Source organism: Ranitomeya imitator, chromosome 6 (assembly GCF_032444005.1).
Source record: "Ranitomeya imitator isolate aRanImi1 chromosome 6, aRanImi1.pri, whole genome shotgun sequence".
NCBI classification, from domain to species: Eukaryota; Metazoa; Chordata; class Amphibia; order Anura; family Dendrobatidae; genus Ranitomeya; species Ranitomeya imitator.
The window spans coordinates 186,224,215-186,250,678 of record NC_091287.1 but is presented as its reverse complement, the minus strand read 5'-3'; the positions used below and the strand labels follow the sequence as shown (position 1 = coordinate 186,250,678).

The window sequence follows — 26,464 nt, the reverse complement described above, 5'->3', positions numbered from 1 at the left end:
TATGTATGTATGTAGTATGTATGTATGTAGTATGTATTTATGTAGTATGTATGTATGTATGTATGTAGTATGTATGTAGTGTGTATGTAGTATGTTGCATGTAGTATGTAGTATGTATGTTTGTGTTTTTGTTTTTTTTTACATTCAACACATTAGCCGGATGATGGGACTACTACTGTCCCATCATTGGCTAATGTGTCAATCACTGTATGTATGTAGTATGTATGTATGCAGTATGTATGTAGTATGTATGTATGTATGTATGTTGTATGTATGCTGTATGTATGTATGCAGTATGTAGTATGTATGTAGTATGTATGTAGTATGTATGTATGTAGTATGTATGTAGTTGTATGTAGTATGTATGTAGTATGTTGTATGTAGTATGTAGTATGCATGTTTGTGTTGTTTTTTTTTACATTCAACACATTAGCCGGATGATGGGACTACCACTGTCCCATCATTGGCTAATGTGTCAATCACTGTCACTGTAGCAGGCATAGCCCGATGGGACTTGTAGTCCCGGTGCTGAGAAATAAGGGTATAGCGCCCCCCCCAGCATTGGGAAATCTCTGGGGTTTCCTGTCATGTGATCGCCGCCATTCAATAAATAACAGCGATCACAATAAAAAAGGTCCGATTTAGAATTTATTTCTCTTTCCTCTGATATGATCTAGTATATCAGAGATGAGAGAAATGGGGTCCCCCAAGCATTCCTGACACATCCGCCATCCCCAGCCCCTTCTGCTCCATCTATCGACCCTCCGCGTCATCTTCCTGGAAGAAAATGGCGGATGCATGCCCAGTGCGCCCACCAAGATTTGCCAGCCAGTGCTCGGCAACAATAGGAAATTTTTACAAATTGGTTCATTTTGATTGCTGTGATAGACCTGCACCTTTCTGGGCACATGGCAGCTGATATATACTGTACAGCTGACATGTGCCCGCAGCATTTAACTCGCGCTTCCGGCAAGCACGAAAGAAATTCCGCCCATCGGTGACCCCATCACGTGATCACAAGTCACCAATGGGTTGGTAAGGCAACCAGAGGTTGCAACCAGAGCCGATCGGACAACTGCAGCTTCTAGTCTCCCATAGAGACTATTCAAGCATGCAAAAAGTAAAAAAAAAGTTTTTTAAAAAATATAAAAGTTCAAATCACCCCCTTTTGCGCCATCTATATATATATAAAAATTAGTGCGTGTGTGTGTGTATTGATGATGATGTCATAAAGGTCGCCATGGCGATGATGATGTCATAAGGGTTGCCATGGCGAAGATGATGTCATAATGGTTGCCATGACGAAAATGTCATAATAGGATGCAATGGTGATGTGATGTCATAATTGTTGCCATGGTGACGATGATGTCATAATAGGTTTTAATGGTGACGGTTATGTCATAATGGTTTCCATGGTGACAATGTTGTCATAATAAGTTGCCATGGCGATGATGATGTCAGAATTGTTGTCACAGTGAAGATGATGTCTTAATGCGTATATGGGCAGGGAACTATGGGATCGAGGATATGTAAGATGGGAATAAGGGCATGGGACTATGGGATGGAGGATAATCATTATATTTTGTTACAACTAACCACAGTTAGCTACTATGCCCTGGCAACACTGGGCTCTTCAGCTAGTTCAAAATAATAAAAAAAAATCAAATATACATATATTTGGTATTGCCGCTTTCAAAATCGCCTGATCTATCAATATAAAAAAAGAATTAACCTGATTGTCAAACAGTATAATGGGAAAAAAAGTCAAAATGCCAGAAATAATTGTTTTTGGTTGCATTAAAATGCAATAACGGTTGATCAAAAGATTGTATCCACACCAAAATGGTATAATTATAAACATCAGCTCAGCACACAAAAAATGGGCCCTCACCCAACTCGAGATCACAAAAAATGGAGACGCTACGGGTATAGGAAAATGGCACCATTTTTTTTAAACAAACTTTGGAATTTTTTTTTTCACTTTAAATAATAAGAACCTAGACATGTTTGGTGTCTCTGAACTTGTAATGAACTAGAAAATCATAATGGTAGGTCAGTTTTAGCATTTAGTGAACATGGTAAAAAACAGAACAAAAAAAAAACAACAACTGTGGATTGTGCTTTTTTTTACAACCTTACCACACTTGGAAATTTTTTCCCGTTTTCCTGTGCAAGATATGTTAAAAACAATGGTGTCGTTCAATAGTACAACTCATCCTGCAAAAAACAAGCCATAACATGGCCATTGTGACCAAAAAATTAAAAAGTAATGGCTCTGGGAAGAAGGGGAGTAAAAAATGAAAATGCAAAACAAAAATACCTCTGGTTGTTAAGGGGTTAAACGCATCAAATTGTGGAACTTATTATAAGTAGTATTATTAATCCAAGATCTATTGATTAAAATGAACTTTCGTTCGTTGGAAAACCCCGTTGACCTACATGATATTGCTTGCACAGTGTCCCTCTACAACAGTGTACACTAGGGTCTCATAGGAATATGCTACATGTTCAGTCTTATCTGGTATTTTCTTCCAGCTAAGTAATAACACTAAAATAATAATACGAGTATAATATATATATATATATATAATATGTGCATCTTTGTATTGTCGAGAGTGGGTGAGTCCTGCTCTTTCCAGAAACCCCTGCAGGGGGTCCCTTCCATGCCAGGAGCACCTCCTGGTATTCTATAGGTGATGCTCCATACTGTACAGCCTGGGATGGCTACTCCAATGTAGCTGGAAGCTGCTGACAGCTGTGAGGTTGTTAACCCTGTCTGGTGCAGCTGCTCTGGAGGAGGGAAGGAGGAGTGTCAGGAGGCTGGGGAGAAGGGTCCTAAGGCTGCTCCATGCTGGGAATGATCATTGGACGACAGCCAGAGGAGAAAACAATCACAGCAACTTGTGCTCCATTTGTGCTGCTGCTGGGAGCCTGGGAGAGGAAGGAGGCAGTGAGCGGAGCTGCACCCCACGCTCCTGTCTATGGTGGCGCCACACTGAGCTGCAGGCACATCAGACATCTTACAGAGGGAGTCCTGGGCTTTGGGCACTGTGTGCCTCTCCTCTGTGCCTTGGGCGGCTATCTGTACGGACAGGAGCTGCTTGGCTGCATCCTCCTGCTGCTGCTGGGACCACAGAAGATGAACTTCATAGTTGTGGTGTGAGGGACCTCTTCACAGCCTCCTGCCATTGCGCTCATGCTCACAGTGCTTGGGATCGGGATGGATAGACATGTCTTGTCTCTTCTACAACTTTTTGTATCTGTGGTTTGTGGTGAGTATTGAGCTGATGGAGCCATGTCTGGTCACTGCTGGATGCCAGCTGCTGCCTCTACTGATACAACTTGTGTGGCGGTCTGACCAGTGACATTATAAGGAGAGGAGCAGTGAGGAGAGAGGAGGTAAGGAGAGGTGTGGAGATGTGAGGAGAGGTGTGGAGATGTGAGGAGAGGAGAGGTGAGGAGAGGTGAGGAGAGGAGAGGTGAGGAGAGGTGTGGAGATGTGAGGAGTGGAGAGGTGTGGAGAGGTGAGGAGAGGTGAGGAGAGGAGAGGTGAGGAGAGGTGTGGAGAGGTGAGCAGAGGAGAGGTGAGGAGAGGTGTGGAGATGTGAGGAGTGGGGAGGAGAGGTGTGGAGATGTGAGGAGAGGAGAGGTGTGGAGATGTGAGGAGTGGGGAGGTGAGGAGAGGAGAGGTGTGGAGATGTGTGGAGATGTGAGGAGAGGAGATGTGAGGAGAGGAGAGGTGTGGAGATGTGAGGAGTGGGGAGGTGAGGAGAGGAGAGGTGAGGAGATGTGTGGAGATGTGAGGAGAGGAGAGGTGAGGAGAGGTGTGGAGTGGGGAGGAGAGGTGTGGAGATGTGAGGAGTGGGGAGGAGAGGTGTGGAGATGTGAGGAGTGGGGAGATGAGGAGAGAAAAGGATATGAGGAGAGAGGAGGTGAGGAGGGGAGAGGTGAGGAGAGGGGAGGGAGTGCTGGGACCGGACTTGTGCAGTTGCAGAGGATGTGTGCGATACAATGGCAGTGTATAAATAAACCGAGTCTGTTTGTTACTGATAGCATTACTGGACAAGGGGCGGATGTTGTGAGATGGCCTGACCTGGGGGATGCCAGTAGGAGACCCCACATCCAGAGCACTGCCTGATAGCACTCCTGGGTTTTCTCCACAATCTTGAGTCAGGTCTTAGAATTGTCCTGAGATCTTATTCTTCACCAGTTGGAATGAAGTTGAATGTTGTAATAAAACTATTTGATGGCAATTCCCTCCTTGTAGACAGTGTGTGAAATGTTTCATAGGGCTGAGGAAGCCGAGAGAGAAGGGTGGATAGTGTATATTATGTGTATATTATGTGTATATTATGTGTATATTATGTGTATATTATGTGTATAATATGTTCCTTATAGCAAGCTCTCTTCACCTGTTTGTCCCTAACAGAGAACACACAACCGAACAAATGCCCAAAAATAAATTAAATTCAAAATAGGTTTATTTATACAAAAATATATACCAATTGGTAGGGGGAAAGAAACCAAAAAAGAGGCACAACAACAAGGAGACAGGGCAACATACAATCCTGCACTGGTAGAATAATGGCGTAAAAAATAGAAAAAATATATAATAAATATAAAGCCAACCACAGAATTGAAAAATTCTATATATATATATATACACAACAATTGTGGAAAAAAAATTATATATATATTTATAAAAAGATATGTATATATATATATATATATATATGTATGTTATATGCACGCACTAGACAAAATTAAATAATAAAAGAATAAATGAATGAAAAAATGGGTGGTACACCTTTAAGAGAGACCCAAAGGGGTTAATATAATGTCTATAATTGCGGTAGGATGTGTAAAACCCAGTACTTGAAAATGTGGAAATGTGCGGCTACATATAATGTATGCTAATATGCTTAAATATTAGTAAGGGGTACAGGGAGTTGCTGCATAGATCAGGAGACACAGTGACGTATAACACATCGAGTAAATAATGTTGTTACTGCAAATAGCTAAAATAGAGTGTCTCGAAGCAGGCTATACCTGTAATGCTGCCCTCCTCCTGGATGTGCCAGTCCCCGACGCGCGTTTCGGCGTCAGCCTTCGTCTTTTTATAAATATATATATAATTTTTTTTCCACAATTGTTGTGTATACAGTGGGGCAAAAAAGTATTTAGTCAGTCAGCAATAGTGCAAGTTCCACCACTTAAAAAGATGAGAGGCGTCTGTAATTTACATCATAGGTAGACCTCAACTATGGGAGACAAACTGACAAAAAAAAAATCCAGAAAATCACATTGTCTGTTTTTCTAACATTTTATTTGCATATTATGGTGGAAAATAAGTATTTGGTCAGAAACAAAATTTCATCTCAATACTTTGTAATATATCCTTTGTTGGCAATGACAGAGGTCAAACGTTTTCTGTAAGTCTTCACAAGGTTGCCACACACTGTTGTTGGTATGTTGGCCCATTCCTCCATGCAGATCTCCTCTAGAGCAGTGATGTTTTTGGCTTTTCGCTTGGCAACACAGACTTTCAACTCCCTCCAAAGGTTTTCTATAGGGTTGAGATCTGGAGACTGGCTAGGCCACTCCAGGACCTTGAAATGCTTCTTACGAAGCCACTCCTTCGTTGCCCTGGTGGTGTGCTTTGGATCATTGTCATGTTGAAAGACCCAGCCACGTTTCATCTTCAATGCCCTTGCTGATGGAAGGAGGTTTGCACTCAAAATCTCACGATATATGGCCCCATTCATTCTTTCATGTACCCGGATCAGTCGTCCTGGCCCCTTTGCAGAGAAACAGCCCCAAAGCATGATGTTTCCACCACCATGCTTTACAGTAGGTATGGTGTTTAATGGATGCAACTCAGTATTCTTTTTACTCCAAACACGACAAGTTGTGTTTCTACCAAACAGTTCCAGTTTGGTTTCATCAGACCATAGGACATTCTCCCAAAACTCCTCTGGATCATCCAAATGCTCTCTAGCAAACTTCAGATGGGCCCGGACATGTACTGGCTTAAGCAGTGGGACACGTCTGGCACTGCAGGATCTGAGTCCATGGTGGCGTAGTGTGTTACTTATGGTAGGCCTTGTTACATTGGTCCCAGCTCTCTGCAGTTCATTCACTAGGTCCCCCCACGTGGTTCTGGGATTTTTGCTCACCGTTCTTGTGATCATTCTAACCCCATGGGGTGGGATTTTGCGTGGAGCCCCAGATCGAGGGAGATTATCAGTGGTCTTGTATGTCTTCCATTTTCTAATTATTGCTCCCACTGTTGATTTCTTCACTCCAAGCTGGTTGGCTATTGCAGATTCAGTCTTCCCAGCCTGGTGCAGGGCTACAATTTTGTTTCTGGTGTCCTTTGACAGCTCTTTGGTCTTCACCATAGTGGAGTTTGGAGTCAGACTGTTTGAGGGTGTGCACAGGTGTCTTTTTATACTGATAACAAGTTTAAACAGGTGCCATTACTACAGGTAATGAGTGGAGGAAAGAGGAGACTCTTAAAGAAGAAGTTACAGGTCCGTGAGAGCCAGAAATCTTGATTGTTTGTTTCTGACCAAATACTTATTTTCCACCATAATATGCAAATAAAATGTTAAAAAAACAGACAATGTGATTTTCTGGATTTTTTTTTCTCAGTTTGTCTCCCATAGTTGAGGTCTACCTATGATGTAAATTACAGACGCCTCTCATCTTTTTAAGTGGTGGAATTTGCACTATTGCTGACTGACTAAATACTTTTTTGCCCCACTGTATATATATGTATATAATTTTTCAATTCTGTGGTTGGCTTTATATTTATTATATATTTTTTCTATTTTTTACGCCATTATTCTACCAGTGCAGGATTGTATGTTGCCCTGTCTCCTTGTTGTTGTGCCTCTTTTTTGGTTTCTTTCCCCCTACCAATTGGTATATATTTTTGTATAAATAAACCTATTTTGAATTTAATTTATTTTTGGGCATTTGTTCGGTTGTGTGTTCTCTGTTTGGTTATATATATTTTTCTGATTTGTCCTCTTTATGTCCATCTTGGGATACATATAATATACACACACACTGGGCGTTCTATTGAGTTACTAAAGTACTTATGCATCCCTTGCTCTGAGTTTTTTCATTTAACCTGTTTGTCCCTGCGCAGTTTTGTGACCTCTCTAACATTCTTACTCACTTGCCCAAATTTAGGAGAAATGATGAAACGACAGAACCCCTTGAATGAAATACTGATATAGCAGAGGATATGTAGAGTTTATAAAGATGAAGGAGCCAGTAGATGGTGGCTTTTTGCATTAGGCTCATGGAGTGGCACATTATTGAATTTGGCGCATTGTTCAGCCGCCATACGTCGGACAGAAATATGAGCCAAGTCAGGGGCTGGGAAGCATTTCACTTATAATTTGCTCTACTTCTTCGGCATAATGATTCATTTGTCAGGTGCACTTGGACACTCACCAATCCTACTTCAGCTTTCCAAAAAGTTTTTATAGTTGACAAAGACTGACAAATTACGTAAAAATGTTGTGACATCTCAACCAAACATGGCGTGATGGATCAGTATAATCCCTTAGTCTAGATTTGAGGCGTTGTTGCTAAAGGGGTTAGTGGTTGTTGGCCACAACTTTGAGATCAGACGTATATACTGTATAGAGAGAAACTATGCTTTATATATGTTAGTAATGTTACAAGAATGTACGTGTGCCATGCTTTCAGCTTTCATGCAAACTTATCAAAATGCGGACCCGGATTATAACTAATGTTTTATTCCCTTACTATTTAAATGATGACTTCCCATCAAGAAAGGAAAACACATCTGATGAGAAAATTCACTGAAATGGAGTCATAAAATGAAGCTCGCTGAATAATTTAGATACTGATCTCATATCTATAATACTCCTGGGTTCCTGTAACCCAGTGACCAGTCCATTATCACTGCGTCTGAGCTAGATTTTATCAGTGTCTCTGATTCTAATTATATCTATCGAATAGTGAGAGCGTAGAGCATATTAATGTGTAGGTAGATTTTACCAGTGTTCACGGAGTGAGATCTCGTGATGAATCAATTATAGCCATTTGTATGGATCCCCTTTAGGGCTGATTGCTTCCAATACTACCAGCTATAGGTAACAATGAATATATGAAGCGTTCAGGATACTTATTGGTGGTCTCTCTATAAAATAATGCATTTGACTCCATATGAATATTCAAAAAAAATCTAAAGAGAAAGACTTTTGTGGCTAGTTTTGGAACTTCTATAGAAGTAAATTCAGAGAACTTATGTATTCACCGCTGCTGCATCATCCGGTATGTGAGGGCAATAGGGACCCCTTTTATGGTGGTTGGCATCTTAGAGATAAGACCTGCATCCTGTAGATGTGACTGATGGGACTAACCCTTAGGCTACAAGCATGATCAATATGATGGCTTTGCTCAATATGTAAAAGCTCAAATAATCCGTAAAATACAAGTAAACATAAAAGTAATACAACCTTTTTTTTGTATAGTCATCGTGTATGTAGTGTCCCTCCTTATACATGTGTAGGCGTACAGGAGCACCAGTTAATGTTTTTTTATGTTTCTGCATGATCAAGCAACAACCCTACTGACATCTTTACTGCTGCCAATATTGTATCCATGAAGCCATGTGACGGTGTCTATTCTGGATGAGCACAAACGGAGAAATGTAGTCATGGTTCACATACATTTTTGAATGATTGGGTCAGAGTTAGCGTCTCAAGATGATTGGTGTGGAGTGGTCTTTTTATTGGGACCTAGCACTGTATATATGAGAGCAGAGGAGATAATAGAGGTGAGACTGCTGAAATCTTCTCTCCATGGTCCCTGTCAGCTTGAGCTTCTGATCACCTTAGAATTGGTTATCCAATCTTTCAGACAGCTGGCATAAACACTTTTGTTTACATTGGTTTTAGTTAGAGTCCAAAAGAAGAAAAATGTCCAGCTCCACCGAATCCGTGAAGATAAAATTTCCCACATGGTTTGTGCTGAAGTTTGTACCCTCTATGTTACAAGTTTGTGAATAAAGAAATGTTATCTTCACGGATTCGGTGGAGCTGGACCTTTTTCTTCTTTTGGACTTTACACATTTGGACACAGCGGGTCCGTGGTCCCGGAGCTCAACTAATGCATCACGGGTGAGCTGGTTTATTTTTCTTTTCTTTTACCACAGTACCACAGAACCACAGAAGTTGATAATATTCTTAATATTGTAGAGCCAAAAGTTCTGCAACAGCACTGCACTGGTTCTGCAAAGGCCATTGCCGGCACCCCCGCATGGTTCCCCTGTTCTCTCCATGCAGGATCACCGACACACTCACCGCCCTGACTGCAGCAACTGTTGTGAATTCTGTGGCAGAGCTCCCTCCTGTGGTCACAAGTGGTACTTCGGCTAGTTCTCTGTGTGAGCTTCCGTTGGTGGAGGAAAGTGGTACTGCGGCTTCTGAGTTTCCTTCCTCAGGTGATGTGGTGAAGTCGTTAGGTGCTGCTCTATTTAACTCCACCTAGTGCTTTGATCCTGGCCTCCAGTCAATGTTCTAGTATTGGACCTGTTTCCTCCTGGATCGTTCCTGTGGCCTGCTGCTCTGCATAGCTAAGTTCCTCTTTGCTATTTGTTTGCTGTTTTTTTCTGTCCAGCTTGTCAATTTGTTTTTTTCTGCTTGCTGGAAGCTCTGGGACGCAGAGGGTGTACCTCCGTGCCGTTAGTTCGGTACGGAGGGTCTTTTTGCCCCCTTTGCGTGGTTTTTGTAGGGTTTTGTGTTGACCGCAAAGTTACCTTTCCTATCCTCGCTCTGTTCAGAAAGTTGGGCCTCACTTTGCTAAATCTATTTCATCTCTACGTTTGTCTTTTCATCTTAACTCACAGTCATTATATGTGGGGGCTGCCTTTTCCTTTGGGGTATTTCTCTGAGGCAAGGTAGGCTTATTTTCTATCTTCAGGCTAGCTAGTTTCTCAGGCCGTGCCGAGTTGCATAGGGAGCGTTAGGCGCAATCCACGGCTGCCTTTAGTGTGGTTGGAGAGGATTAGGGATTGCGGTCAACAGAGTTCCCACGTCTCAGCGCTCGTTCTTGTTTTTTGGGTTATTGCCAGGTCACTGTATGTGCGCTGACCTCTATGTCCATTGTGGTACTGAATTACCTTTCATAATAGTACTGGAGGCCCAAAGTACTAATGATTCCCAATAGAGGGAAAAAAGAAGTTCTGAGACCATTTTTTTTTCTTTGCACTGTGTTTTGCCTTTTTTTTCCCCTAAACATTTGGGTGGTTCAGGACACAGGTGTAGCAATGGACATTAAAGGTCTGTCTTCATGTGTGGATCAGCTCACGGCAAAAGTACAAAGTATTCAAGACTTTGTGGTTCAGAATTCTATGTTAGAACCGAGAATTCCTATTCCTGATTTGTTTTTTGGAGATAGAACTAAATTTCTGAGTTTCAAAAATAATTGTAAACTATTTCTGGTTTTGAAACCTCGCTCCTCTGGTGACCCAGTTCAACAAGTTAGGATCGTTATTTCTTTTTTGCGTGGCGACCCTCAGGACTGGGCATTTTCTCTTGCATCAGGAGATCCTGCATTAAGTAATATCGATGCATTTTTCCTGGCGTTTGGATTGCTGTACGATGAGCCTAATTCTGTGGATCAGGCAGAGAAGAATTTGCTGGCTCTGTGTCAGGGTCAGGATGAAATAGAGGTATATTGTCAGAAATTTAGAAAGTGATCCGTACTCACTCAGTGGAATGAAGGTGCGCTCGCAGCTATTTTCAGAAAAGGTGTCTCTGAAGCCCTTAAGGATGTCATGGTGGGATTTCCTATGCCTGCTGGTCTGAATGAGTCTATGTCTTTGGCCATTCAGATCGGTCGACGCTTGCGTGAGCGTAAATCTGTGCACCATTTGGCGGTATTACCTGAGCTTAAACCTGAGCCTATGCAGTGCGATAGGACTTTGACCAGAGTTGAACGGCAAGAACACAGACGTCTGAATGGGCTGTGTTTCTACTGTGGTGATTCCACTCATGCTATCTCTGATTGTCCTAAGCGCACTAAGCGGTTCGCTAGGTCTGCCACCATTGGTACGGTACAGTCAAAATTTCTTCTGTCTGTTACCTTGATCTGCTCTTTGTCATCGTATTCTGTCATGGCATTTGTGGACTCAGGCGCTGCTCTGAATTTGATGGACTTGGAGTATGCTAGGCGTTGTGGGTTTTTCTTGGAGCCCTTGCAGTGTCCTATTCCATTGAGAGGAATTGATGCTACGCCTTTGGCCAAGAATAAGCCTCAGTACTGGACCCAGCTGACCATGTGCATGGCTCCTGCACATCAGGAGGTTATTCGCTTTCTGGTGTTGCATAATCTGCATGATGTGGTCGTGTTGGGGTTGCCATGGCTACAAGTCCATAATCCAGTATTAGATTGGAAATCCATGTCTGTGTCCAGCTGGGGTTGTCAGGGGGTACATGGTGATGTCCCATTTCTGACTATTTCGTCATCCACCCCTTCTGAGGTTCCTGAGTTCTTGTCTGATTACCGGGATTTATTTGATGAGCCGAAGTCCGATACCCTACCTCCGCGTAGGGATTGTGATTGTGCTATCGATTTGATTCCTGGTAGTAAATTCCCAAAAGGTCGACTGTTTAATTTATCTGTGCCTGAGCACGCCGCTATGCGGAGTTATGTGAAGGAGTCTTTGGAGAAGGGGCATATTCGCCCGTCATCGTCGCCATTAGGAGCAGGGTTCTTTTTTGTAGCCAAGAAGGATGGTTCACTGAGACCTTGTATAGATTACAGCCTTCTAAATAAGATCACGGTTAAATTTCAGTACCCCTTGCCATTGTTATCTGATTTGTTTGCTCGGATTAAGGGGGCTAGTTGGTTCACCAAGATAGATCTTCGTGGTGCGTATAATCTTGTGCGTATTAAGCGAGGCGATGAGTGGAAAACTGCATTTAATACGCCCGAGGGCCATTTTGAGTATCTAGTAATGCCATTCGGACTTGCCAATGCTCCATCAGTGTTTCAGCCCTTTATGCATGACATCTTCCGAGAGTACCTGGATAAATTCCTGATTGTGTACTTAGATGACATTTTGATCTTCTCGGATGATTGGGAGTCTCATGTGAAGCAGGTCAGAACGGTGTTTCAGGTCCTGCGTGCTAATTCTTTGTTTGTGAAGGGATCAAAGTGTCTCTTTGGTGTTCAGAAGGTTTCATTTTTGGGGTTCATCTTTTCCCCTTCTACTATCGAGATGGACCCTGTTAAGGTCCAAGCCATCCATAATTGGACTCAGCCGACATCTCTGAAAAGTCTGCAAAAAATCCTGGGCTTTGCTAATTTTTATCGTCGCTTCATCTGCAATTTTTCTAGTATTGCTAAACCAATGACTGATTTGATCAAGAAAGGTGCTGATTTGGTCAATTGGTCTTCTGCTGCGGTGGAAGCTTTTCAAGAGTTGAAGCGTCGTTTTTCTTCTGCCCCTGTGTTGTGTCAACCAGATGTTTCGCTTCCGTTCCAGGTCGAGGTTGATGCTTCTGAGATTGGAGCAGGGGCTGTTTTGTCGCAGAGAAGTTCTGATTGCTCGGTGATGAAACCATGCGCCTTCTTTTCCAGGAAGTTTTCGCCTGCTGAGCGAAATTATGATGTGGGCAATCGAGAGTTGCTGGCCATGAAGTGGGCATTCGAGGAGTGGCGTCATTGGCTTGAAGGAGCTAAGCATCGCGTGGTGGTCTTGACTGATCATAAGAACTTGACTTATCTCGAGTCCGCCAAGCGGTTGAATCCTAGACAAGCTCGTTGGTCGTTGTTTTTTGCCCGTTTTGACTTTGTGATTTCATACCTTCCGGGCTCTAAAAATGTGAAGGTGGATGCTCTGTCTAGGAGTTTTGTGCCCGACTCTCCGGGTGTATCTGAGCCGGCGGGTATCCTCAAAGAGGGAGTAATTGTGTCTGCCATCTCCCCTGATTTGCGGCGGGTGCTGCAAAAATTTCAGGCTAATAAACCTGATCGTTGCCCAGCGGAGAAACTGTGTGTCCCTGATAGGTGGACGAATAAAGTTATCTCTGAGGTTCATTGTTCGGTGTTGGCTGGTCATCCTGGAATCTTTGGTACCAGAGAGTTAGTGGCTAGATCCTTTTGGTGGCCATCTCTGTCACGGGATGTGCGTACTTTTGTGCAGTCCTGTGGGATTTGTGCTCGGGCTAAGCCCTGCTGTTCTCGTGCCAGTGGGTTGCTTTTGCCCTTGCCGGTCCCGAAGAGGTCTTGGACACATATCTCTATGGATTTTATTTCAGATCTTCCCGTCTCTCAAAAGATGTCAGTCATTTGGGTGGTCTGTGATCGCTTCTCTAAGATGGTCCATTTGGTACCCTTGTCTAAATTGCCTTCCTCCTCTGATTTGGTGCCATTGTTTTTCCAGCATGTGGTTCGTTTACATGGCATTCCAGAGAATATCGTTTCTGACAGAGGTTCCCAGTTTGTTTCGAGGTTTTGGCGAGCCTTTTGTGGTAGGATGGGCATTGACTTGTCTTTTTCCTCGGCTTTCCATCCAGACCTTGGAAACATATCTGAGATGCTTTGTTTCTGCTGATCAGGATGACTGGGTGTCCTTTTTGCCTTTGGCTGAGTTCGCCCTTAATAATCGGGCCAGCTCGGCTACCTTGGTTTCACCGTTTTTCTGCAACTCTGGGTTCCATCCTCGTTTCTCTTCAGGGCAGGTTGAGTCTTCGGACTGTCCTGGTGTGGATACTGTGGTGGACAGGTTGTAGCAGATTTGGACTCATGTAGTGGACAATTTGACTTTGTCCCAGGAGAAGGCTCAACGTTTCGCTAATCGCAGACGCTGTGTGCGTCCCCGACTTCGGGTTGGGGACTTGGTTTGGTTATCTTCTCGTCATATTCCTATGAAGGTTTCCTCTCCTAAGTTTAAACCTCGTTTTATTGGTCCGTATAGGATTTCTGAGGTTCTTAATCCTGTGTCTTTTTGTCTGACCCTTCCAGATTCTTTTTCCATACATAACGTATTCCATAGGTCATTGTTGCGGAGATACGTGGCACCTATGGTTCCATCTGTTGATCCTCCTGCCCCGGTTTTGGTGGAGGGGAAGTTGGAGTATATTGTGGAGAAGATTTTGGATTCTCGTGTTTCAAGGCGGAAACTCCAGTATCTGGTTAAGTGGAAGGGTTATGCTCAGGAAGATAATTCCTGGGTCTTTGCCTCTGATGTCCATGCTCCCGATCTTGTTCGTGCCTTTCATATGGCTCATCCTGGTCGTCCTGGGAGCTCTGGTGAGGGTTCGGTGACCCCTCCTCAAGGGGGGGTACTGTTGTGAATTCTGTGGCAGAGCTCCCTCCTGTGGTTACAAGTGGTACTTCGGCTGGTTCTCTCTGTGAGCTTCCGTTGGTGGAGGAAAGTGGTACTGCGGCTTCTGAGTTTCCTTCCTCAGGTGATGTGGTGAAGTCGTTAGGTGCTGCTCTATTTAACTCCACCTAGTGCTTTGATCCTGACCTCCAGTCAATGTTCTAGTATTGGACCTGTTTCCTCCTGGATCGTTCCTGTGGCCTGCTGCGCTGCATAGCTAAGTTCCTCTTTGCTATTTGTTTGCTGTTTTTTTCTGTCCAGCTTGTCAATTTGTTTTTTTCTGCTTGCTGGAAGCTCTGGGACACAGAGGGTGTACCTCTGTGCCGTTAGTTCGGTACGGAGGGTCTTTTTGCCCCCTTTGCATGGTTTTTGTAGGGTTTTGTGTTGACCGCAAAGTTACCTTTCCTACCCTCGCTCTGTTCAGAAAGTTGGGCCTCACTTTGCTAAATCTATTTCATCTCTACGTTTGTCTTTTCATCTTAACTCACAGTCATTATATGTGGGGGCTGCCTTTTCCTTTGGGGTATTTCTCTGAGGCAAGGTAGGCTTATTTTCTATCTTCAGGCTAGCTAGTTTCTCAGGCCGTGCTGAGTTGCATAGGGAGCGTTAGGCGCAATCCACGGCTGCCTTTAGTGTGGTTGGAGAGGATTAGGGATTGCGGTCAACAGAGTTCCCACGTCTCGGAGCTCGTTCTTGTTTTTTGGGTTATTGCCAGGTCACTGTATGTGCACTGACCTCTATGTCCATTGTGGTACTGAATTACCTTTCATAACAAGCAACGTCCTTGTGCTCCTCCATCTCCCTCTGTTCATGCTGCACTGTCTTACGGAGATGTGCCTAGTCCTGCTCTTGAAGGGACAGCGGGTACACCTGCAAAGATGCCCCCAGCCAATAGCTGGGAGGCATCTTGTATATAAAGCACCCTTCCCAATAGGGAAGCCTAAGCAACCGCTGTAGTTTGTTATTGGTGCTGGTATGTGCAATTGTATGTTTCCAGATTCCAGTCTGTTATAATAAAATATTTACCCTGTCTCGCCCCATTAGTCCAGTGTAGTATGTACGTGGTTCTGTGGCCATTTTGGTGGTATCCGAACCCAGAAACCACGTTATCAGTATCTGAACCATTTCCCGATAAACTACATGTCTGAACAAGGACCTATCCAAGTTATCTGGACTGTCCGCCAGTCTCCGAATTCCTCTTACCAGCGACTCTGGTCACGTCTCCCTGTCAGTGAACCTGACCCCTTGGGATCAGCAGCTGCGGCACTGAGGACTTCCTGGAAGTGGTATCTGGCGGCTGCCTGCTGCTCACGCGTGACTCCATGTTCAGGAGCTCCAGTGAAAACCAGGTAGCTACTTAGCTATGCCTCTCCTAGGCAAGCATGTTTCCGTGGCACAGTGGGTGCACGAACCACGTGCGCCACCTACAAGTGTGACAGGCTCTGTGATTGCAAAATAACTGTTAAGGGTATTTTAAAGTATTTCAAAATCTATGACTGGCCATGTGACAACAATTCTGAGGGCAGTGATGGCTAATTGCTGACCAAAGCAGTGATATTTTGTTCATACAGGAAAGGTGAGGATGTACAAGACCTAAATAAAAAAGCAGTCAGGTACATATAGGGTAGTTTTGTGCCTCTAAGTGTAGATTTGAATGAATTGTCTTAAGAAGAAACCCTGTACAAATATCACATAAGTGTGTGTGAACATCACAGAGGGGCTTATCATTTTTGTGAACCAAAACAAAGAGGTACTCTGAAAAGGTGTTGCAGCGCCCCAGGGTCCTGGTCGTTGCAGTATTGTCATTCTTCCACCAGGGGGAGTGATGTTACGTCTGAAGGCAATAAAGGAGATCACCTTACCAGGTATTACAAACCACACAACACACTTCACACTCCAGGCCGCCAGGGGGAGCCATGCTTCTATCTGTTAGGGCACTCCTCACAATTAGGTAAAACTGGTAGTCTGGATAGGAAGTGAGAAAGAGAAGCTGGCTGGAGTGAGAGGGAGCCAGATGCAGACTGAGGTCTGTGGAGAACGAGGGTTCACGGAGCTGCGCCTGCCCCACGTGCGGCAGCATCCTAAAAAAGGACACGAAGGGAATTGCGTTGCTGAGAGTGAGAAGCGAAGTCATAGCACAAGGAGAGGAATCCAGTGGGAGTTCTGCCCTGCAATAGGCTGCCTCCCTCTGAAGCGCAGAAGCCAGTAGCCAGAACACCGAGGGAGTAAGGATCTCTATGCTTTACTTCAGAGACTGGCAGGACAGTTAATTCCACGTTGGCTGCCCGACCTTATACCCAGGAGGCACGGTGGCAACTTGTGGGGGCTGGGGCATCATAGGGTCCCTGTAAAAAGCCTCAGGCCATCAGTCATACGGGTTTGTCCTATCCTATCCATCAGGGGGGCAGAGAGAAAGAGACATTACATCTACAATAGTTGTGAGGACCTCACCGAGAAGCTCAGCAGAGAGGAACTACAACACTCAGGCGCTAGAGGAAGGCTACTGATTTCCACCTGGATAAGGGGACTCTGGAGTTGCCTTCGGACCGGCCGGACTCTGCCTGCCCTGTGGTCTGGTGCTCTGGACTGTGGATACTGAAGCCTTCAGTAAAGGTAAAGAGACTGCAACCTTGTGTCCTCGTTCTTTACTGCACCTCGCACCATCCATCATCTACACTCTGGGAAGCCCTGGGGACATACTTCACCTGTGGGAAGGTATCCCATCTAGCTGCCATAACATCACCCCAGTGGATCCCTAAGCAGCGTCGGTAACCCCGATCCGAATACCACAGGTGGCATCATGAACATTTCCCCTTTAAAGACCTTTCCCCCATTTATTAACGGACATCCCCTAGGGCCACGAACTGGGTCAGCCACCGTGACTTCCCCACAGAGAACTGAAGGGCCCGGTACCGAGTACCCCACTGCCCCAAAGGGGGGGCGATCCAACTTGGCGTCACGAACAGGATCCCTAAAAAGACCTTTCCCCAAAAATATCAACGGACGTTCCCCTAGTGCCACGGACAGGGTCAGCCATCATGACATCCCTGACGAGAACCGAAGGGCCCGGCTCCGAGTACCCCATTGCCCTACTGGGGGGCGATCCAGTGTCATCCTTTTGACTACATCAAGCCATGTCCTGAAAGAGGTTGTCTCTGATGAGACAATCTTCTTAACCCTTTCATGACCCAGCCTATTTTGACCTTAAAGACCTTGCCGTTTTTTGCAATTCTGACCAGTGTCCCTTTATGAGGTAATACCTCAGGAACGCTTCAACGGATCCTAGCGGTTCTGAGATTGTTTTTTCGTGACATATTGGGCTTCATGTTAGTGGTAAATTTAGGTCAATAAATTCTGCGTTTATTTGTGATAAAAACGGAAATTTGGCGAAAATTTTGAAAATTTCGCAATTTTCACATTTTGAATTTTTATTCTGTTATACCAGAGAGATATGTGACACAAAATAGTTAATAAATAACATTTCCCACATGTTTAATTTACATCAGCACAATTTTGGAAACAAAATGTTTTTTTGTTAGGAAGTTATAAGGGTTAAAATTTGACCAGCGATTTGTCATTTTTACAACGAAATTTACAAAACCATTTTTTTTAGGGACCACCTCACATTTGAAGTCAGTTTGAGGGGTCTATATGGCTGAAAATACCAAAAAGTGACACCATTCTAAAAACTGCACCCCTCAAGGTACTCAAAACCACATTCAAGAAGTTTATTAACCCTTCAGGTGCTTCACAGCAGCAGAAGCAACATGGAAGGAAAAAATGAACATTTAACTTTTTAGTCACAAAAATTATCTTTTAGCAACAATTTTTTTATTTTCCCAATGGTAAAAGGAGAAACTGAACCACGAAAGTTGTTGTCCAATTTGTCCTGAGTACGCTGATACCTCATATGTGGGGGTAAACCACTGTTTGGGCGCATGGCAGGGCTTGGAAGGGAAGGAGCGCCATTTGACTTTTTGAATCAAAAATTGGCTCCACTCTTTAGCGGACACCATGTCACGTTTGGAGAGCCCCCGTGTGCCTAAAAATTGGAGCTCCCCCACAAGTGACCCCATTTTGGAAACTAGACACCCTAAGGAACTTATCTAGATGCATAGTGAGCACTTTGAACCCCCAGGTGCTTCACAAATTGATCCGTAAAAATGAAAAAGTACTTTTTTTTCACAAAAAAATTCTTTTAGCCTCAATTTTTTCATTTTCACATGGGCAACAGGATAAAATGGATCCTAAAATGTGTTGTGCAATTTCTCCTGAGTACGCCGATACCTCATACGTGGGGGTAAACCACTGTTTGGGCACATGGTAAGGCTCGGAAGGGAAGGAGCGCCATTTGACTTTTTGAATGAAAAATTATTTCCATCGTTAGCGGACACCATGTCGCGTTTGGAGAGCTCCTGTGTGCCTAAACATTGGCGCTCCCCCACAAGTGACCCCATTTTGGAAACTAGACGCCCCAAGGAACTTATCTAGATGCATAGTGAGCACTTTGAACCCCCAGGTGCTTCCCAAATTGATCCGTAAAAATGAATAAGTACTTTTTTTTCACAAAAAAATTCTTTTAGCCTCAATTTTTTCATTTTCACATGGGCAACAGGATAAAATGGATCCTAAAATGTGTTGGGCAATTTCTCCCGAGTACGCCGATACCTCATATGTGGGGGTAAACCACTGTTTGGGCACACGGCAGGGCTCGGAAGGGAAGGCGCGCCATTTGACTTTTTGAATGGAAAATTAGCTCCAATTGTTAGCGGACACCATGTCGCATTTGGAGAGCCCCTGTGTGCCTATGCATTGGAGCTCCCCCACAAGTGACCCCATTTTGGAAACTAGACCCCCCAAGGAACTTATCTGGATGCATATTGAGCACTTTAAACCCCCAGGTGCTTCACAGAAGTTTATAACGCAGAGCCATGAAAATAAAAAATAATTTTTCTTTCCTCAAAAATGATTTTTTAGCCTGGAATTTCCTATTTTGCCAAGGATAATAGGAGAAATTGGACCCCAAATATTGTTGTCCAGTTTGTCCTGAGTACGCTGATACCCCATATGTGGGGGTAAACCACTGTTTGGGCGCACGGCAGGGCTCGGAAGGGATGGCACGCCATTTGGCTTTTTAAATGGAAAATTAGCTCCAATCATTAGCGGACACCATGTCACGTTTGGAGAGCCCCTGTGTGCCTAAACATTGGAGATCCCCCAGAAATGACTCCATTTTGGAAACTAGACCCCCAAAGGAACTAATCTAGATATGTGGTGAGGACTTTGAACCCCCAAGTGCTTCACAGAAGTTTATAACGCAGAGCCATGAAAATAAAAAATAAAAATTATTTTCTCAAAAATGATCTTTTAGCCTGCAATTTTTTATTTTCCCAAGGGTAACAGGAGAAATTTGACCCCAAAAGTTGTTGTCCAGTTTCTCCTGAGTACGCTGATACCCCATATGTGGGGGTAAACCACTGTTTGGGCACATGCCGGGGCTCGGAAGTGAAGTAGTGACATTTTGAAATGCAGACTTTGATGGAATGCTCTGTGGGCGTCACGTTGCGTTTGCAGAGCCCCTGATGTGGCTTAACAGTAGAAACCCCCCACAAGTGACCCCATTTTGGAAACTAGACCCCGAAAGGAACTTATCTAGATGTGTGGTGAGCACTTTGAACCCCCAAGTGCTTCATAGAAGTTTATAATGCAGAGCCGTGAAAATAATAAATACGTTTTCTTTCCTCAAAAATAATTATTTAGCCCAGAATTTTTTATTTTCCCAAGGGTAACAGGAGAAATTGGATCCCAAAAGTTGTTGTCCAGTTTCTCCTGAGTACGCTGATACCCCATATGTGGGGGTAAACCACTGTTTGGGCACATGCCGAGGCTCGGAAGTGAAGTAGTGACGTTTTGAAATGCAGACTTTGATGGAATGCTCTGTGGGTGGCACGTTGCGTTTGCAGAGCCCCTGATGTGGCTTAACAGTAGAAACCCCCCACAAGTGACCCCATTTTGGAAACTAGACCCCGAAAGGAACTTATCTAGATGTGTGGTGACCACTTTGAACCCCCAAGTGCTTCACAGAAGTTTATAATGCAGAGCCGTGAAAATAATAAATACGTTTTCTTTCCTCAAAAATAATTATTTAGCCCAGAATTTTTTAATTTTCTCAAGGGTAACAGGAGAAATTTGACCCCAATATTTGTTGTCCAGTTTCTCCTGAGTACGGTGATACCCCATATGTGGGGGTAAACTACTGTTTGGGCACATGCCGGGGCTCGGAATTGAAGTAGTGACGTTTTGAAATGCAGACTTTGATGGAATGCTCTGCGGGCGTCACGTTGCGTTTGCAGAGCCCCTGATGTGCCTAAACAGTAGAAACCCCCCACAAGTGACCCCATTTTGGAAACTAGACCCCGAAAGGAACTTATCTAGATGTGTGGTGAGCACTTTGAACCCCCAAGTGCTTCATAGAAGTTTATAATGCAGAGCCGTGAAAATAATAAATACGTTTTCTTTCCTCAAAAATAATTATTTAGCCCAGAATTTTTTATTTTCCCAAGGGTAACAGGAGAAATTGGATCCCAAAAGTTGTTGTCCAGTTTCTCCTGAGTACGCTGATACCGCATATGTGGGGGTAAACCACTGTTTGGGCACATGCCGAGGCTCGGAATTGAAGTAGTGACGTTTTGAAATGCAGACTTTGATGGAATGCTCTGTGGGCGTCACGTTGCGTTTGCAGAGCCCCTGATGTGGCTTAACAGTAGAAACCCCCCACAAGTGACCCCATTTTGGAAACGAGACCCCGAAAGGAACTTATCTAGATGTGTGGTGAGCACTTTGAACCCCCAAGTGCTTCACAGAAGTTTATAATGCAGAGCCGTGAAAATAATAAATACGTTTTCTTTCCTCAAAAATAATTATTTAGCCCAGAATTTTTTAATTTTCTCAAGGGTAACAGGAGAAATTTGACCCCAATATTTGTTGTCCAGTTTCTCCTGAGTACGGTGATACCCCATATGTGGGGGTAAACTACTGTTTGGGCACATGCCGGGGCTCGGAATTGAAGTAGTGACGTTTTGAAATGCAGACTTTGATGGAATGCTCTGCGGGCGTCACGTTGCGTTTGCAGAGCCCCTGATGTGCCTAAACAGTAGAAACCCCCCACAAGTGACCCCATTTTGGAAACTAGACCCCGAAAGGAACTTATCTAGATGTGTGGTGAGTACTTTGAACCCCCAAGTGCTTCATAGAAGTTTATAATGCAGAGCCGTGAAAATAATAAATACGTTTTCTTTCCTCAAAAATAATTATTTAGCCCAGAATTTTTTATTTTCCCAAGGGTTACAGGAGAAATTGGACCCCAAAAGTTGTTGTCCAGTTTCTCCTGAGTACGCTGATACCCCATGTGTGGGGGTAAACCACTGTTTGGGCACACGTCGGGGCTCAGAAGGGAAGTAGTGACTTTTGAAATGCAGACTTTGATGGAATGGTCTGCGGGCGTCACATTGCGTTTGCAGAGCCCCTGGTGTGCCTAAACAGTAGAAACCCCCAACAAGTGACCCCATTTTAGAAACTAGACCCCCCAAGGAACTTATCTAGATATGTGGTGAGCACTTTGAACCCCCAAGTGCTTCACAGACGTTTACAACGCAGAGCCGTGAAAATAAAAAATCATTTTTCTTTCCTCAAAAATGATGTTTTAGCAAGCATTTCTTTATTTTCACAAGGGTAACAGGAGAAATTGGACCCCAGTAATTGTTGCGCAGTTTGTCCTGAGTATGCTGGTACCCCATATGTGGGGGTAAACCACTGTTTGGGTGCACGTCGGGGCTCGGAAGTGAGGGAGCACCATTTGACTTTTTGAATACAAGATTGGCTGGAATCAATGGTGGCGCCATGTTGCGTTTGGAGACCCCCTGATGTGCCTAAACAGTGGAAACCCCTCAATTCTAACTCCAACACACCCCTAACCCTTATCCCAACTGTAGCCGTAACCCTAATCACAACCCTAACCCCAACACACCCCTAACCCTAACCACAACCCTAATTCCAACCCAACCCTAGCCCTAAGGCTATGTGCCAACGTTGCGGATTCGTATGAGATTTTTCAGCACCATTTTTGAAAAATCCGCGGGTAAAAGGCACTGTGTTTTACCTGCGGATTTACCGCGGATTTCCAGTGTTTTTTGTGCGGATTTCACCTGCGGATTCCTATTGAGGAACAGGTGTAAAACGCTGCGGAATCCGCACAAAGAATTGACATGCTGCGGAAAATACAACGCAGCGTTCCCGCACGGTATTTTCCGCACCATGGGCACAGCGGATTTGGCTTTCCATATGTTTACATGGTACTGTAAACCTGATGGAACTCTGCTGCGGATCCGCAGCGGCCAATCCGCACCGTGTGCACATAGCCTAATTCTAAAGGTATGTGCACACGCTGCGGAAAACGCTGCGGATCCGCAGCAGTTTCCCATGAGTTTACAGTTCAATGCAAACCTATGGGAAACAAAAATCGCTGTACACATGCTGCGGAAAAACTGCACGGAAACGCAGCGGTTTACATTCCGCAGCATGTCACTTCTTTCTGCGGATTCCGCAGCGGTTTTACAACTGCTCAAATAGAAAATCGCTGTTGTAAAACCGCATTGAAGTGCGCAGAAAAAACATGGTAAATCCGCCATAAATCCGCAGCGGTTTAGCACTGCGGATTTATCAAATCCTCTGCGGAAAAATCCGCAGAGGACCAGAATACGTGTGCACATACCGAAACCCTAACCCTAACCCTAACCCTACCCCTAACCCAAACCCTACCCCTAACCCTAACCCTAACCCTAACCCTACCCCTAACCCTAACCCTAGTTCTTACCCCAACCTTAGTGGAAAAATTTTTTTATTTTTTTTATTGTCCCTACCTATGGGGGTGACAAAGGGGGGGGGGTCATTTACTTTTTTTTTTTATTTTGATCACTGAGATATAACCTATCTCAGTGATCAAAATTCACTCTGGAACGAATCTGCCGGCCGGCAGATTCGGCGGGCGCACTGCACATGCGCCCGCCATTTTGGAAGATGGCGGCGCCCAGGAAAGAAGACGGACGGTCTCCGGGAGGCCAGGTAAGTATAAGGGGGGGGGGAGATCAGGGCACGGGTGGGACGTCGGAGCACGGGGGGGTGGATCGGAACACGGGGGGGTGGATTGGAGCACGGAGTGGGGGATCGCTGTGCGGGCGGGTGGATCGGAGCACGGGGGGGGGAATCGCTGTGCGGGGGGGAGATCGCTGTGCGGAGGGGGGATCGGAGTGCGGGGGGGTTTGATTGGAGCACGGGGGGTGTGATTGGAGCACGGGGGGAGCGGGCAGGAGGACGGGGGATTGGAGCACAGGACGGAGGGGAGCGGACCACAGATCGGGGGGCTGGGGGGCGATCGGAGGAGTGGGGTGGGTGCACATTAGTGTGTCCAGCCATGGCCGATGATATTGCATCGGCCATGGCTGGATTGTAATATTTCACCATTTTTTTAGGTGAAATATTACAAATCGCTCTGATTGGCAGTTTCACTTTCAACAGCCAATCAGAGCGATCGTAGCCACGAGGGGGTGAAGCCACCCCCCCTGGGCTAAACTACCACTCCCCCTGTCCCTGCAGATCGGGTGAAATGGGAGTTAACCCTTTCACCCGATCTGCAGGGACGCGATCTTTCCATGACGCATATGCTGCGTCATGGGTCGGAATGGCACCGACTTTCATGACGCAGCGTATGCGTCAAAGGTCGGGAAGGGGTTAAAGGGAACCTGTCAGCAGGATTGTGCTGAGTAACCTACAGACATTGTCAGGTCGGCACCATTATTCTGATTAAAATGATACCATGGTTGGTGAAATCCGTCTTGTGGTTGTTATTTAATCTCTATTTTCAGTCATGAGTTAATGATATGCCCGTATCCAGGGCGGCTTGTGGGGTGTCTTCATGTGGTGCTCTGATTAGGTATTCACCAGTACGGCTTCTGACAGGTCACTGATCCCTCAGTCATTTGCCCCCTAATGTACATAATGCATATAATATTGTTTTCCCTGGATTGTATTAATAGTGCTGACTTCATATCGTTCATTCTCTGATTTTTTTCTTATAGACATAGTCTAAAGCAAAGATCTAGTCATGTCTGTCCCTGAAAATCCATACATTGTGTGATTATGAGGGAGAATATTTCTTGTTACAATTTATTAATATTCTTCAAGCTTTTATTTAGACTACAAGGAAATCCAGATATTTTGTGATAGAAATGTGATGACTAAAAAAACAAAATAAAGACAAGTATGAAGCTTTAGTTTGAACTGAATATTATATTTTTGTCAGAAAGACAACAGGCTAAGCCGATAATGTAATTTCTAACATTTTTTACAATACATTCCTGTATATGTCTCACCGTGTGTGGCTAATGTGTTCCTAAGTGAACTCAACACATGTTGATTTAGGCCTTTAAGTGAATATTGAAGTAATAATAGTGCAGTTCAATATAGCTACATTTTATTGTACTTATGAAAATACAGATGATATTCATTACTTTCTGGATGGAACAATAGTTGAAAAGAAGAACGTCTCATGACCCGGTTTTCTAAGGGGATCTGAGATCCTGATAATGTAAACTCTTCTGACTTTGGCAAAGGAAATTAAAAACACTATCAGGATGTTTTCAGTCGGATAAACATGTTGCAGCAGCTATTACTTAAAGGGACACTGTCACCTGAATTTGGAGGGAACAATCTTCAGCCATAGAGGCGGGGTTTTTGGGTGTTTGATTCACCCTTTCCTTACCCACTGGCTGCATGCTGGCTGCAATATTGGATTGAAGTTCATTCTCTGTCCTCCATAGTACACGTCTGCGCAAGGCAAGATTGTTCCCTCCAAATTCAGGTGACAGTGTCCCTTTAACCCCTTAGTAATCGAATCAATTTAGACCTTAAAGTGAACCTGTCAGCAGGATTGTGCTGAGTAATCTACAGACAGTGTCAAGTCGGCGCCGTTATACTGATTAAAATGATACCTCGGTTGATGAAATGCGCCTTGTGGTTGTTGTTTAATCTTTAAGGTAGCGTTACACTAAACGACTTACCAACGATCACGACCAGCGATACGACCTGGCAGTGATCGTTGGTAAGTCGTTGTGTGGTCGTTGGGGAGCTCACACAGACAGCTCTCTCCAGCGACCAACGATCCGGGGAAAGACTTCGGCATCGTTGAAACTGTCTTCAACGATGCCGAAGTCCCTGGGTAACCAGGGTAAACATCGGGTTACTAAGTGCAGGGCCGCGCTTAGTAACCCGATATTTACCCTGGTTACCATTGTAAAAGTTAAAAAAAAAACACTACATACTTACATTCCGATATCTGTCACGTCCCCCGCCGTCAGCTTCCCTGCACTGACTGTATCAGCGCCGGCCGTAAAGCAGAGCACAGCGGTGACATCACCGCTGTGCTCTGCTTTACGGCCGGCAGCTCTGACAGTCAGTGCAGGGAAGCTGACGGCGGGGGACGTGACAGACATCGGAATGTAAGTATGTACTGTTTTTTTTTTTTACTTTTACAATGGTAACCAGGGTAAATATCGGGTTACTAAGCGCGGCCCTGCACTTAGTAACCCGATGTTTACCCTGGTTACAAGTGAACACATCGCTGGATCGGCGTCACACACGCCGATCCAGCGATGACAGCGGGTGATCAGCGACCAAAAAAATGTCCTGATCATTCCCCATGACCAACGATCTCCCAGCATGGGCCTGATCGTTGGTCGCTGTCACACATAAGGAGATCGTTAGCGAGATCGTTGCTACGTCACAAAAAAGTGTGACGTTGCAACAATATCGTTAACGATATCGTTATGTGTGAAGGTACCTTTATTTTCAGTCTTGAGTTAATGATATGCCCGTGCCCCGGGGTGGCCTGTGGGGGATCTTCATGTGGTGCTCTGCTTATATATTCATGTGTATGGCTTCTGAGAGGTCACTGATCCTTCACTGACCTGCCATCTATTTTACATAATGAATATTATATACTAGATGGTGGCCCGATTCTAACGCATCGGGTAT

The 26,464-nt window shown here is 44.6% G+C and overlaps 1 protein-coding gene across 1 annotated transcript in view; it reads left to right on the top strand.

Annotated features, from left to right (window-relative positions):
• Positions 1 to 2,877: 2,877 nt before the first annotated feature.
• The window catches only part of RAMP3 (receptor activity modifying protein 3), a 436,298-nt gene continuing 412,711 nt past the window's right edge, over positions 2,878 to 26,464 (top strand). The window contains exon 1 of the mRNA XM_069730379.1: positions 2,878 to 3,272. Coding sequence (XP_069586480.1) covers positions 3,197 to 3,272 — 76 coding nt within the window. The 5' untranslated portion in view covers positions 2,878 to 3,196. The remainder of the gene's footprint in view (positions 3,273 to 26,464) is intronic.